Genomic DNA, 14,494 nt, shown 5'->3' on the forward strand with positions numbered 1-14,494 from the left:
CAGGAGCTCTGCCCACCACCCACCTAGCCTGCACTTGGTCCCATCGACGTAGAGGATCACTGAATGCAGTTGGATAAGGTTGGAGGAGGTACATGTAGATCTCCATCTCATCTGGAATAATTGTTTAGGATCCGAGATGGTGATGTTGGGAGTAGTTGTAGGAAGAGGCATAGCACCTATGTTTGCACGGAAAAGTGCCAGGGGTCAGGGAGGAGTGGGATGAGAGGGAAGGGAGTTACAGAGAAAGTGGAAAGGGGGGTTAACATCTGGCTTATAGAGGGATCCAGTTGCAGCTGCCAGAAAAGATGAAGGATGAGGTGCTGGACTTGACATCGATTGGAATTTAATTTCTGAATAGTCGATTTTCATGGTATAACCATTTGACTCATTGCTCTTTTATTAAAACTGCTACAGATTCAATCAAGCTATTCCCACTCCTTTGCTCTTTTGTTGTAGCTTTGACAGTTGTTCTTTCAAATGCTTATCAGATTCCTTCTGAACACCATCATCAAACCAGCTTCCAAAACTCTGCGCATGCTCCAGATTGTAAGAACTCCATGTATTCAAAGCATTTCTCTACATGTCTCTTGTAGTTCTTTTGTCAATCACATTCATTCTATCATTTGTATTTCTTAATTTTTTTGCCAATATGGAATCATATCTAATCTATCATAATTTTAAACCATATGCCCTCACAACTCTACCACAAGAAGAAACACTACCAAAAGAAAAAAAAAAAATCACTCAACACCTACATAAATCTCTTCTGCATATTCTATGAAACCTCCTCAGGTATGAAAGCCAGAAGTGAACATTACAAGTTGTGGGCAAACTGTCGTTTAATAAAAATTCATCACGACTTCCTTTTGCTTTTATACTCTGGTTCCACTTCAATGTACAGCCCAGGCACAGTGGAAAACCCACTTCCACTGTGCAGTGAACATTCACTGTTCATTCAAAACCCTGGATCAAATAAACCGATCAGAATGGTTCCAGTGTCCCTTTCAATACTTTTAAGCAACATTTTTGGTCTCCACTCTGGACGTTTCCTTCTCTTTCTGCTTCAAGTCCTTTCGCACTGTACAATTAGAGATCTACTACATTTATTATCCATTTAAATCTACAACAAAGTGCAATACACAAAGGTGCTGAAGAAACTCTGCAGGTCATGCAGGGTTAGGCACAAAATGCTGGCAACTTTTTACTTCCTATATATGTTGCGTGACTTGCTGAGTTTCTCCAGCACCTTCGCGCATTGCACAACACAAAGTTAATGTGATGAAATAACAAAAGGTCTAATAATCCAAAGAATGCCAGCTATTTCTCTGCAATGATCCAATGAAACCCAAATTTTAAAAAAAAATCACGACTTTGGGTACACTGAACATGAATGTTCACCACAGACCAAGCTCCAAGAACTGTCCACACAGAAACCCTTTTATGGCCAGCTACCAACTTTGAATCAAGAATAAATGAAGTGAATATGGTGCTTTTGGGTTTTAATACATTTTGATTCAAGAAATTTAAATGACCAAAGCATCAATATTCACTTATTTCCTTTCTAATTATATTATCTAGCAATAGAGCGGGTGACAGATTTCCTGCAAACTGGTGACAAGGCTCATTTTGGGTGAGATAATTTGACCACTTTTTCCCTTAATGAAATTATTTGCAGCAAATACAACAGTGGACACATCACGTGTACAAAGCCATTTTGGTAGTCGTTTATAATGCAGAAATTGTCTGCAGTTTACTTACTCAAACCAGTTCGTTAAAGTCACCATGACATAGAGTGAGCCCAGAAAAAACACAAAGTGGAAGAAGGAATAACTGTAAACCACGGCATTCTTCTCATTGTGGATCACCTTCTGGATTCCTCGTTCATTGCCATCTATTTCGTAGTTACCTGTCACATGAAGGCCAAAAGAGGAGTGAAGAGTTTAGGAACCAAATTAGCCAAGTACTGCAAATAATATCTGCTGCTGGGAAACATCGATATAAAAGTAGAGAAGAATGGGGATCCTGGACAGAGTGGATAGTAGGAGATGTTCCCTTTGATGGAGTTGGCAGGGGGCGGGGGGGGGAAATCAAAGAGTATAGTTCACAGTAGCACAATAATGGGGAAATAACTCCAGAACAAGTCAAGGAAAAGCTTTCTTAAAAACCGAACACGTGGTTCGAATCTGGAAAGCAGATGTGGTGGGAACAGTTCCATTACGCTCTTCAAGATAAAAGTGGTAAAAACAAATGGAAGAAAATTTACAAGAATATGGAGAAGGGCCTGAATGGGGTCTAATTTATGAGACAGTATGGAAAAGGCGGTCTTAATGGTACCCTACAGTGCTGGGGCCATTCGATGATTTTATGAAAAATGCCAACATATTTTATTATTTAATCCCTATGACAGCATATCAGTGAACTTAACACCATGCCAAATATTTACAGAACAAGGGACACAGACACAAACACCTCTCCCCAAACAAGTATCATTTGTTGCAAATTACGGTGACCTAGCGCAGCTCCAAAGTTGTTCAGTAACAAGTGGTGGAAGGTAGCATAGTATGGACCCTTTGTTCCATATAAACCTATATAAACCATTTAAACCAATAATAAACCTACTCCACCATCAATGCAACACTTCCCTCCCTCTGCTCAGAAGCCTCTAATTCTCTTACATCAATGTGCCTATCTAATAGCCTTTTAATTATAGTCTGTTAGGGGCCCTTCTATTGCGCAATGGATTAAGGGCATCAGTTTCTTTATTAAACTAGAGAAAAATCAAATACATATCAAGAGGGTCCATTGGAAAATTTTTCCACAAATGGCAACCCTTTATGTTGTTTCTCTGAATCATGAGTGCTTTTGGAATAAAATAGTATGAGATAGTTGCACCAGAACTCTCAGTAATATACCAATGATATTGTCAGCAAAGGTGCCAAGATGATCAGGGAGTGGGGGGCCCGGGTGTGTATGTGAACATTTGTGTACATTTATTGATTTTTCTGTTAAAAAATAAAATGGGAGAGCAATGCATACATTTGTATAATGTGTACAAAGTTGTTTTTGTTGCTCAATATATTTTGTAAAAGAGTTTTAAACTTCCCTATTGCCTCCATATACTTAGTATGGATAGATATATCTCTCACACACACACACACACACACACACACACCACTCTGTGTAAAAAAAAACATCTCTGTCATTCACCTCGAATGTTTGTCTTCTGGAATTGGGCATTGTTACCCTGGGGAAAAAGGCCACCCACCTTTCAACCTGATACACCTCTATTAAGTGGTCTCTCATCCTACATCACTCCAAAGAGAAAAGGCCTAGGCTGCTCAACCTTTCCTCATACAATGTATTCACCAATCCAGGCAGCATCCTGGTAAATCTCTTCTGTACTCTCTCCAAAGTTTCCACATCCTTCCAAAATGAGGCAACCAGAAATGAATACAATACCCTACAAGCACAGCTAATCAAAGTTTCATAGAGCTGCATCATTACAGCACTTTGACTGCATTCCACCAACGAGTGAAAGCCAATGCATCACACTCCTCCTTGACCACCTAAGGGCTCTGGGGGCTTGGACACTAAGATCTCTCTGTTGCTCCACATTCTTAAGAATCCTGCTATTAATCTTGTATTCTGTCTTCATGTTTAATCTTCCAAAGTGCATCACTTCACACTTTTGCTGATTACTTGTCACTACCCCACCCAACTCTACATTCTGTTAAAACCCAGTTGTAACATATGACAACCTTCAATACCACTCACACCTCCAACCTTTGTCATCTGCAAACTTACAAACCCGTCCCCCACTTCTATACCCAAGTCATATTTCTAAAAATAAGAGTCGAGGCTTCAGAACAGATCCCTGCGGAACTCCACTGGATGCATCTGACTTTAGTTTCTCCTTGTAAAATCTCAAATTGAACTCAGTCTAATGGTTTGTTTATCCTACTCTCTCTAATCACCTCTGGTGCATCACACAACACCCAATCTAGTGCATCCGATTCCTTAGTGGCTCTCATCAAAAAGCTGCTCTAAAAAACCAATTCATAGGTCTTCTACAAATTCTTTCTTGAGATCCAGTCTCAACCTGGTTTTCCCCAATCTACTTGCATGTTAAAAACTCCCATGACTAATATAACATTGTCTCACATGTCTTTTCTATTGAAATTTGTTGTCCACATCCTGGCTACTTGTTTGGAGGTCTATACGTAACTGCCAAGAGTCCTTTTACCCTTGCCATTTCTTAACTCAACCGACAATGATTCTACGTCTTCAGATCCAATGTCACCTCTTTCTAATGATTTAATATTGTTCCTTACCAACAGAGCCACATTACCCCCTCTCTTTACCTGCCTATCCTTTTGATGCTCTATATATCTTTGGACATTCAGCTCCCAATAACATCCATCCTTTAGACACGACTCCATGATGGTCACAACATCATACCTCCCAATGTGTCGCTGTCCTTCTAGGTTATCTGCTTTATTTCTTATGCTGCATGCATTTATATACAAAACCATTAGCCCTTTATTTGTTACTTTTGACTGTGTCCCTGTTGCATTGCAACTCAACCCACTGATGCAATCTTTCCCCATGTGCCTGTCCTTCCACTCAAATACCCTTCTAGCTGTCCCTACTTGTGCGCCAACTTCCTCTGCCTCTTCACTCCCCATCAACAGAGGTAGCAAACCTCTCAGGATATTGGTTCCCCTTGAGTTGAGATGCAACCTGTCCCATTTCCCAAGAAAAGGTTCCAATGATCCAAATGCTTGAAACCCTATCCCAAATTTTCCACCATACATTTGTTTGCACTCTCTTCCTGTTCTAACCTTCCCTGCCTCATGCCATTGGGAGCAATCCATAGATTACCACCATGGAGGTCCTGCTCTTCGGTCTTTTTCCCAACTTTTGCCACATACAGGACATCTGCTCCATTCCTGCTTACGTCATCAGTATATACCAGGACCTCTGGCTGCTCACTCTCCTCAAGAATTTTCTGCACCCACTCATAGACATCCTGGACCAAAGCACCCAGGAGGCAACACACTATCCTGGAGTCTCTTTTGTGGCTGCCTTCACTCTTCCCATTCGCGCTGCCTTCACTCTTCCCATTCGCGCTGCCTTCACTCTTCCCATTCGCGCTGCCTTCACTCTTCCCATTCGCGCTGCCTTCACTCTTCCCATTCGCGCTGCCTTCACTCTTCCCATTCGCGCTGCCTTCACTCTTCCCATTCGCGCTGCCTTCACTCTTCCCATTCGCGCTGCCTTCACTCTTCCCATTCGCGCTGCCTTCACTCTTCCCATTCGCGCTGCCTTCACTCTTCCCATTCGCGCTGCCTTCACTCTTCCCATTCGCGCTGCCTTCACTCTTCCCATTCGCGCTGCCTTCACTCTTCCCATTCGCGCTGCCTTCACTCTTCCCATTCGCGCTGCCTTCACTCTTCCCATTCGCGCTGCCTTCACTCTTCCCATTCGCGCTGCCTTCACTCTTCCCATTCGCGCTGCCTTCACTCTTCCCATTCGCGCTGCCTTCACTCTTCCCATTCGCGCTGCCTTCACTCTTCCCATTCGCGCTGCCTTCACTCTTCCCATTCGCGCTGCCTTCACTCTTCCCATTCGCGCTGCCTTCACTCTTCCCATTCGCGCTGCCTTCACTCTTCCCATTCGCGCTGCCTTCACTCTTCCCATTCGCGCTGCCTTCACTCTTCCCATTCGCGCTGCCTTCACTCTTCCCATTCGCGCTGCCTTCACTCTTCCCATTCGCGCTGCCTTCACTCTTCCCATTCGCGCTGCCTTCACTCTTCCCATTCGCGCTGCCTTCACTCTTCCCATTCGCGCTGCCTTCACTCTTCCCATTCGCGCTGCCTTCACTCTTCCCATTCGCGCTGCCTTCACTCTTCCCATTCGCGCTGCCTTCACTCTTCCCATTCGCGCTGCCTTCACTCTTCCCATTCGCGCTGCCTTCACTCTTCCCATTCGCGCTGCCTTCACTCTTCCCATTCGCGCTGCCTTCACTCTTCCCATTCGCGCTGCCTTCACTCTTCCCATTCGCGCTGCCTTCACTCTTCCCATTCGCGCTGCCTTCACTCTTCCCATTCGCGCTGCCTTCACTCTTCCCATTCGCGCTGCCTTCACTCTTCCCATTCGCGCTGCCTTCACTCTTCCCATTCGCGCTGCCTTCACTCTTCCCATTCGCGCTGCCTTCACTCTTCCCATTCGCGCTGCCTTCACTCTTCCCATTCGCGCTGCCTTCACTCTTCCCATTCGCGCTGCCTTCACTCTTCCCATTCGCGCTGCCTTCACTCTTCCCATTCGCGCTGCCTTCACTCTTCCCATTCGCGCTGCCTTCACTCTTCCCATTCGCGCTGCCTTCACTCTTCCCATTCGCGCTGCCTTCACTCTTCCCATTCGCGCTGCCTTCACTCTTCCCATTCGCGCTGCCTTCACTCTTCCCATTCGCGCTGCCTTCACTCTTCCCATTCGCGCCGCCTTCACTCTTCCCATTCGCGCCGCCTTCACTCTTCCCATTCGCGCCGCCTTCACTCTTCCCATTCGCGCCGCCTTCACTCTTCCCATTCGCGCCGCCTTCACTCTTCCCATTCGCGCCGCCTTCACTCTTCCCATTCGCGCCGCCTTCACTCTTCCCATTCGCGCCGCCTTCACTCTTCCCATTCGCGCCGCCTTCACTCTTCCCATTCGCGCCGCCTTCACTCTTCCCATTCGCTCCGCCTTCACTCTTCCCATTCGCTCCGCCTTCACTCTTCCCATTCGCTCCGCCTTCACTCTTCCCATTCGCTCCGCCTTCACTCTTCCCATTCGCTCCGCCTTCACTCTTCCCATTCGCTCCGCCTTCACTCTTCCCATTCGCTCCGCCTTCACTCTTCCCATTCGCTCCGCCTTCACTCTTCCCATTCGCTCCGCCTTCACTCTTCCCATTCGCTCCGCCTTCACTCTTCCCATTCGCTCCGCCTTCACTCTTCCCATTCGCTCCGCCTTCACTCTTCCCATTCGCTCCGCCTTCACTCTTCCCATTCGCTCCGCCTTCACTCTTCCCATTCGCTCCGCCTTCACTCTTCCCATTCGCTCCGCCTTCACTCTTCCCATTCGCTCCGCCTTCACTCTTCCCATTCGCTCCGCCTTCACTCTTCCCATTCGCTCCGCCTTCACTCTTCCCATTCGCTCCGCCTTCACTCTTCCCATTCGCTCCGCCTTCACTCTTCCCATTCGCTCCGCCTTCACTCTTCCCATTCGCTCCGCCTTCACTCTTCCCATTCGCTCCGCCTTCACTCTTCCCATTCGCTCCGCCTTCACTCTTCCCATTCGCTCCGCCTTCACTCTTCCCATTCGCTCCGCCTTCACTCTTCCCATTCGCTCCGCCTTCACTCTTCCCATTCGCTCCGCCTTCACTCTTCCCATTCGCTCCGCCTTCACTCTTCCCATTCGCTCCGCCTTCACTCTTCCCATTCGCTCCGCCTTCACTCTTCCCATTCGCTCCGCCTTCACTCTTCCCATTCGCTCCGCCTTCACTCTTCCCATTCGCTCCGCCTTCACTCTTCCCATTCGCTCCGCCTTCACTCTTCCCATTCGCTCCGCCTTCACTCTTCCCATTCGCTCCGCCTTCACTCTTCCCATTCGCTCCGCCTTCACTCTTCCCATTCGCTCCGCCTTCACTCTTCCCATTCGCTCCGCCTTCACTCTTCCCATTCGCTCCGCCTTCACTCTTCCCATTCGCTCCGCCTTCACTCTTCCCATTCGCTCCGCCTTCACTCTTCCCATTCGCTCCGCCTTCACTCTTCCCATTCGCTCCGCCTTCACTCTTCCCATTCGCTCCGCCTTCACTCTTCCCATTCGCTCCGCCTTCACTCTTCCCATTCGCTCCGCCTTCACTCTTCCCATTCGCTCCGCCTTCACTCTTCCCATTCGCTCCGCCTTCACTCTTCCCATTCGCTCCGCCTTCACTCTTCCCATTCGCTCCGCCTTCACTCTTCCCATTCGCTCCGCCTTCACTCTTCCCATTCGCTCCGCCTTCACTCTTCCCATTCGCTCCGCCTTCACTCTTCCCATTCGCTCCGCCTTCACTCTTCCCATTCGCTCCGCCTTCACTCTTCCCATTCGCTCCGCCTTCACTCTTCCCATTCGCTCCGCCTTCACTCTTCCCATTCGCTCCGCCTTCACTCTTCCCATTCGCTCCGCCTTCACTCTTCCCATTCGCTCCGCCTTCACTCTTCCCATTCGCTCCGCCTTCACTCTTCCCATTCGCTCCGCCTTCACTCTTCCCATTCGCTCCGCCTTCACTCTTCCCATTCGCTCCGCCTTCACTCTTCCCATTCGCTCCGCCTTCACTCTTCCCATTCGCTCCGCCTTCACTCTTCCCATTCGCTCCGCCTTCACTCTTCCCATTCGCTCCGCCTTCACTCTTCCCATTCGCTCCGCCTTCACTCTTCCCATTCGCTCCGCCTTCACTCTTCCCATTCGCTCCGCCTTCACTCTTCCCATTCGCTCCGCCTTCACTCTTCCCATTCGCTCCGCCTTCACTCTTCCCATTCGCTCCGCCTTCACTCTTCCCATTCGCTCCGCCTTCACTCTTCCCATTCGCTCCGCCTTCACTCTTCCCATTCGCTCCGCCTTCACTCTTCCCATTCGCTCCGCCTTCACTCTTCCCATTCGCTCCGCCTTCACTCTTCCCATTCGCTCCGCCTTCACTCTTCCCATTCGCTCCGCCTTCACTCTTCCCATTCGCTCCGCCTTCACTCTTCCCATTCGCTCCGCCTTCACTCTTCCCATTCGCTCCGCCTTCACTCTTCCCATTCGCTCCGCCTTCACTCTTCCCATTCGCTCCGCCTTCACTCTTCCCATTCGCTCCGCCTTCACTCTTCCCATTCGCTCTGCCTTCACTCTTCCCATTCGCTCTGCCTTCACTCTTCCCATTCGCTCTGCCTTCACTCTTCCCATTCGCTCTGCCTTCACTCTTCCCATTCGCTCTGCCTTCACTCTTCCCATTCGCTCTGCCTTCACTCTTCCCATTCGCTCTGCATTCACTCTTCCCATTCGCTCTGCCTTCACTCTTCCCATTCGCTCTGCCTTCACTCTTCCCATTCGCTCTGCCTTCACTCTTCCCATTCGCTCTGCCTTCACTCTTCCCATTCGCTCTGCCTTCACTCTTCCCATTCGCTCTGCCTTCACTCTTCCCATTCGCTCTGCCTTCACTCTTCCCATTCGCTCTGCCTTCACTCTTCCCATTCGCTCTGCCTTCACTCTTCCCATTCGCTCTGCCTTCACTCTTCCCATTCGCTCTGCCTTCACTCTTCCCATTCGCTCTGCCTTCACTCTTCCCATTCGCTCTGCCTTCACTCTTCCCATTTGAGGCTCAGACCTGACCACTGTTCTATTGGTCTGAATATTTCCTGGCCCAGAGGGGTCATTCCCCCTCAGCAGTATCCAAAGGGGTATACTTATTGCTGAGGGGAATGGCCAACAGGGTACTCTGCACTGCCTGCCTACTCCCTTTCCGTGTCCTATCACCCAGTTACCTTCCTCCTGCCTCCCAAGTGCAATTACTTTTCTGAACTCTTATCCAGCCTCCAAAATGATCTGGAGTCCATCCAGTTCCAATTCCCTAACATAGTCTGTCAGGAGCTGCAGTTGGATGCACTTCTTGAAGATGATGTCATCAGGGATATTGTTGGCTTCCCTGCCTATCCACATTCTGCAAGAGGACATGTCATGCTTGATAAGCATTTGCAACACTAGCATTAGCTGGCAATTAGGAGAGATGTTCTGAGAAAACCCCTCTACACACAAAAAAGGACAAATCCAGTGTTCAGTGTTCTCACACCCAGCAACACGGAACACGAAACATTTATTGCTGGTTTCTAACTGGTTCGTCCCCTTGGTTAAGATACTCTCACAATGAGGCGTTTCGGAGCAAAGCTGCTGTGGTGGGTTTCTCAATCATCTGGTTCTATAAGGACAAGGGCATAAGGCACACAAGAACACAACTGTTAGTAGGTTCTGTGATGTTTCTTTTATTGTAAAAAAGGAACCTGGTTCTTTTAAAACAAATTATAGCTGAAGAACTCGCTCAGGACCAATGTGGAGGCATCCATCTCGAATCCCACTCAAGCTGCAAGTAATCTCTGACTCAGTCTCGTGGACAGAAGCACTAGAATGTTATCATTACAGGTTGTACCATACCACACAGCATCCAAGAGGAAACTTGCTCCCCCGCCGCACCCCCCCCCCCCCACCTTCTTAAGGATAATTAGGGCCAGCCAGCAAAACTTTCATCCTACAATGAAAATAAATACAAAATCGGAATATCACTAAAGATGATCGCAATGAATACATTTCTATTTCAGCACTCATATGGTATGGATTTAGAATTTTCTACATTTAAAGCCAAATCATAAAAATGTTCTTTATGCTTCCAAGCACAAAATTGTTATGTGTCAAAATTTTATCACTTTTGAAAAGTACTGCCTGCAAACACTTTGCTAGCTTTGTAGTATGCAATTTTCTAATGGTGATTCTTTTGTGTTGACATCCAGCAAGTAATGTCATCATAAAAGGAGTAAGGGCAAGTATAATGACATTTATTCACATTAAGAAACCTACATAATTTAACTTATGTTTTAAATTTTTCTCCAAATACATTAATATTTAAATTAAAAATGTACCATGATTTATAATAGGCCTTAAATAAAAGGGTGCTTTCAAAAAATGGGTGGATAATTTTAAAATATTCACCCATGGCAACAACAAAATACTCATACAATGACTTGAGAACGAAAAGGTGGTTCAATGACAATTCTCAATTAAATTTAAATTTGGACATACAGCATGGTTACAGCCCATTCTAGCCCACGAGCCCATGCCGTCCAAATTCACCATTGGACCAATAAACACAATTTTGGAGGATGGGAGGAAACCAGGGCGCCCAGAATAAACCCAAGCAGAAGTGAGGAGACGGTACAAATTCCTTAAAGACAACAATGGATTCAAACCCAGGTCACTGGTCCTGTAATTGCATTGCGCTAACTACTCTGTTAACTGTGCCATCCAATTCTGATTTCTTTTTCAATTAAAGGCTTATAACAAAGTGCACTGTGGACTCTGTGGAGAAGCAGGAATCAAACAGCAACTCCTGGGATTTCCATGTGTCAGTTCCAGCAGTTGCTGTTTGATTTCCCTGGTTTTAGCCCTCATTACAGCTTCGGCTTTAAGGAGTTACAAAATCCAAATAACGAACAGTAAAAGACCCAAAGGTGCATCCTTCTTACCATCTTAAACAGCTGCAAAATACACATAAATTACTGACAACTATCTCCATAGTACTGGAACTGGCCTTTAGTGTTGTGGAATCTGCACAATATAATAGCGATCTTTTCACTGCTTCAGAACCATAGAACACTACAGCACAGAAATGGTCCCTTCAGCCTATCTCGTCTGTGTCAAACTATATTTTTCCTCAGGCATATCCTTCACTACATTTATCACAATCTGATTAACAAAGACCATGTAGAAAACAAAATGGTTTGCTTGCAATTAAGCCAAAAAGCAAAGTAAATGCTGTGGGAAAAAGTTCAAACTGTTCATTAGCAGAAATAGCAGGAGAATGAAATAGCCATGGACACATATAGAAAGCAGGGATCATCACATTTGCTGCCCTTGGATACCCTGACCACATTTGGTTTCACTGCCATTCAGGGAACAGAATACCTTCCTTGACATAAACCAGACAACTGGCCTGACCTACTCCTTTTTCTCCCCCTACCACCACCACCCTATGTCTAAATTCATCAATAGTTTATTGACTATAGCAAGGAAATTTAAAAACTTACCTTCTTCATCTGGTACAAAGCAGAAACAGCATCGAGCTTCCTGCAATATTTAAAAAAAAGTCATGTTGAATGTAGTCTTTAGAAAGTTGAGGTTTTATTTTGGACAAAACCACTTTATTCAAATGTACATTATTCTTTAAAAAAAATATATTTCCCCTTTGAGAATGCATGGATAATGAACAATTCTACATTAAATTTCAACTTTAAGCCATACAAAAAAAAGGCCTTTAGTACTCAAAAACTTTTCTTTCTGCTATTTAGGTCTGTTAGAGACCTATGCAATTCTACAGACAGTGAACAATCTTGGAGTTCTTTCACTACAACCATTAAAGAGATTGTAGTTAACTCCATGACACTCACTCTCTTCCCCCTTCTTAATGCCAACATTTTGAACTGGGGTGTAAAGAACAGATTGGTAACTAAAGACAACTGCAAGTGATCCAGCAGAGTTCAATATCATGGCAAAATGAAAATAGATGCAGGTGATTTCATTAGTGATTGCAGCCATTCAAGAAGGGAATCCACCATTGAAGGTAATAATTGCCTGGCTTTGTATGGGTTATTGCCAATCAGAACCATTCAACAGGTAGCTCAACTTCCACACTATAATTTACTCCAAAGTCAGACTGTATAAAGTAAAAAAAAACTATAGCCCCTTATTCAACCATATGTCAACATTGTTGCTCAAATACCAACAATGGAAACAACTTGCCTGTCACATTGTGGGCAAATTGGATCCCAAAATGCAGACTAAGCTGTTGTTGCTGTCCATGGTACAAGACCACAACGATATTCTTGCCAGATTGTTATAAACTCACATCTCCCCAGCCTATTTGAATGTTTGCAGAGTCTAAGCTTCTATTAATGCACTCTCCGTACATTTATAATAATTAAACATATTCCACCTATCAAGCTCTCAAAGCAAATATTTGAAAGGAAACTTGTTAATAGGTTCTTGAAAATAATTCAAAGATTTTCTTGCATACGAACTTTGTTCTGAATATTTCTCTGGCGGTGCAATCTCTCCAGAGGAAGCAACAAAAATATTAAGGTGCGTCCTCGAAGAAGTACTTTTGTGAAATGCAAGTCTTGAACCAATCCACCTTCAAATGACAAGGGGAACAAATTACATTGAATCTATCTTCTAAAAAAAAGTTGAAGGACAGAATGACCCTTCTGAAAGGGGGGGGTGGGGGTGGGGGGTGGGGGGCAGGACAGATCTTCAAAGCAAACAATTTACATTTTATCAAAATCTGCTTAGTGTGTTTCTAATCAAAATTTCAATAAAATCTACCTTTCTATTGTGTAAATATCACCACTATTTTAACAAGGGCCTATGAATATTCCACTGGTTTAAAACCATGGCTTAAACCAGTAGGCAACATACTTTTTTATAAAATGGTTGCTAAATTTAGAGACATCTTGGAAAAAAAGTTCCACACACAAAGTGTTAACTCTAGGAAAAACAAAATCACTGATGGAACATTGAATCAGCAATGAAGGTTGAAATCAGTCTATACACAATCTTATTCTTGTTATTTCCACTTTGGGTAATTAAATAAATACTCACCGTGGGCTCAGATGCTGAGATGCTGCTCACTCCTAGGGTTATTGAGCTAGAACGTGTTGTAGAAGTTAAACTAAAAGCAGGAATGAAAGAAGGCATTTAAAACTGGAATCTCTCAAAGAACCCTGTAGGAAACCATTTATTATAAAATAAACAAAGAAGCTGGAGGAACTCAATGGGTCAGGCAGCATCAATGAAGATAAATGAAGGTGGGGGAATTGGAGAGACGGATAGGGGCAGGAGACCATGCAAGTGGGACGAGGGGGAAGGAAAGGTTAGAGACCAGTGTATGAGCCCAAGGTCAGACCTCTTGTGTGGGAAGGGTGAGGAGAATTAAAATGGCTTCAACTGAGTGCCAACTTCTAACTAAACATAGAGCACAGCTGCTCGAAATGATTGTTCAATCTGAGCTTAGTCTTACCAATGGAGGGGTGGGGGAAAGGAGGGGGCACAGCAAGAGTACCGAAAGCAGTGGATTAGTTTGGATGAGGTGAATGTGAAACTGTCCCTCACCTGGAAAGTCTGTTTATGGCCCTGGATGGAGGAGAAGGGAGAGATGTAGGGAGAAGTCTCACACCTTCTGCAGTTACTGTGGGAAGTGCCCAAGGGGTTGGATGGGTAGGTGTGGAGAGAAGAGTGAACCAGGGAGTCACAGAGAGAATGATCCCTTGTGAAAAGCTGAGAAAGTTAGGGAAGGGAAAATGTGGCTGGTGGAGGGAATTAGACAGAAGTTGGGCAAGTGTGAGGTACAGAGACTGGCGGGGAGGGAACTGAGAACCAAGGGTATTCCATCTTTGTTCTGTCTTAGGGAAGAGGGGTGAGGGAAGAAGTGCATGAAATGTAGGAGGGGTTTTTGTCAATGAAATCCGGAGAGAAAAGCCACATTTCTTGAAGAGAAAGGCCATTTTGGATGTCCCCCAGTGGAAGGTCTCATCCCAGAACAGGCAAGGAGGTGGAGGAATCGGGAAGGGATAGTGTTCTTACAAAAGACAGGGTGGGCAGGTAGCCATGTGCTTGTAATAAATGTCTATGGATAATTTGTCTCCAGAAAGGGGGCAGAGGTATCAGAAATAGT

At 45.7% G+C, this 14,494-nt stretch overlaps 1 protein-coding gene across 9 annotated transcripts in view; it reads right to left on the reverse strand.

The window, feature by feature from the left end:
* Window positions 1–14,494, reverse strand: part of serinc5 (serine incorporator 5) — a 99,574-nt gene that overhangs the window by 5,778 nt on the left and 79,302 nt on the right. For 8 of the 9 annotated variants that reach the window (XR_011357821.1, XR_011357823.1, XM_069938568.1 and 5 more), the window contains 3 exons: window positions 13,423–13,492; window positions 11,853–11,892; window positions 1,759–1,906 (listed from right to left, as the gene is read on the reverse strand). Coding sequence is in view for 6 of the 9 variants with exons in the window: in XM_069938568.1 (XP_069794669.1) it covers window positions 1,759–1,906; window positions 11,853–11,892; window positions 13,423–13,492 (258 nt within the window). In the remaining 3 variants the exon portion in view is untranslated. Of the gene's footprint in view, window positions 1–1,758; window positions 1,907–11,852; window positions 11,893–12,842; window positions 12,956–13,422; window positions 13,493–14,494 lie in introns of those variants that run through there. The other variant, XR_011357847.1, reaches the window with a different exon arrangement.

The sequence above is a fragment of the Narcine bancroftii genome, chromosome 1 (genome assembly GCF_036971445.1).
Source record: "Narcine bancroftii isolate sNarBan1 chromosome 1, sNarBan1.hap1, whole genome shotgun sequence".
Lineage (NCBI taxonomy): Eukaryota > Metazoa > Chordata > Chondrichthyes > Torpediniformes > Narcinidae > Narcine > Narcine bancroftii.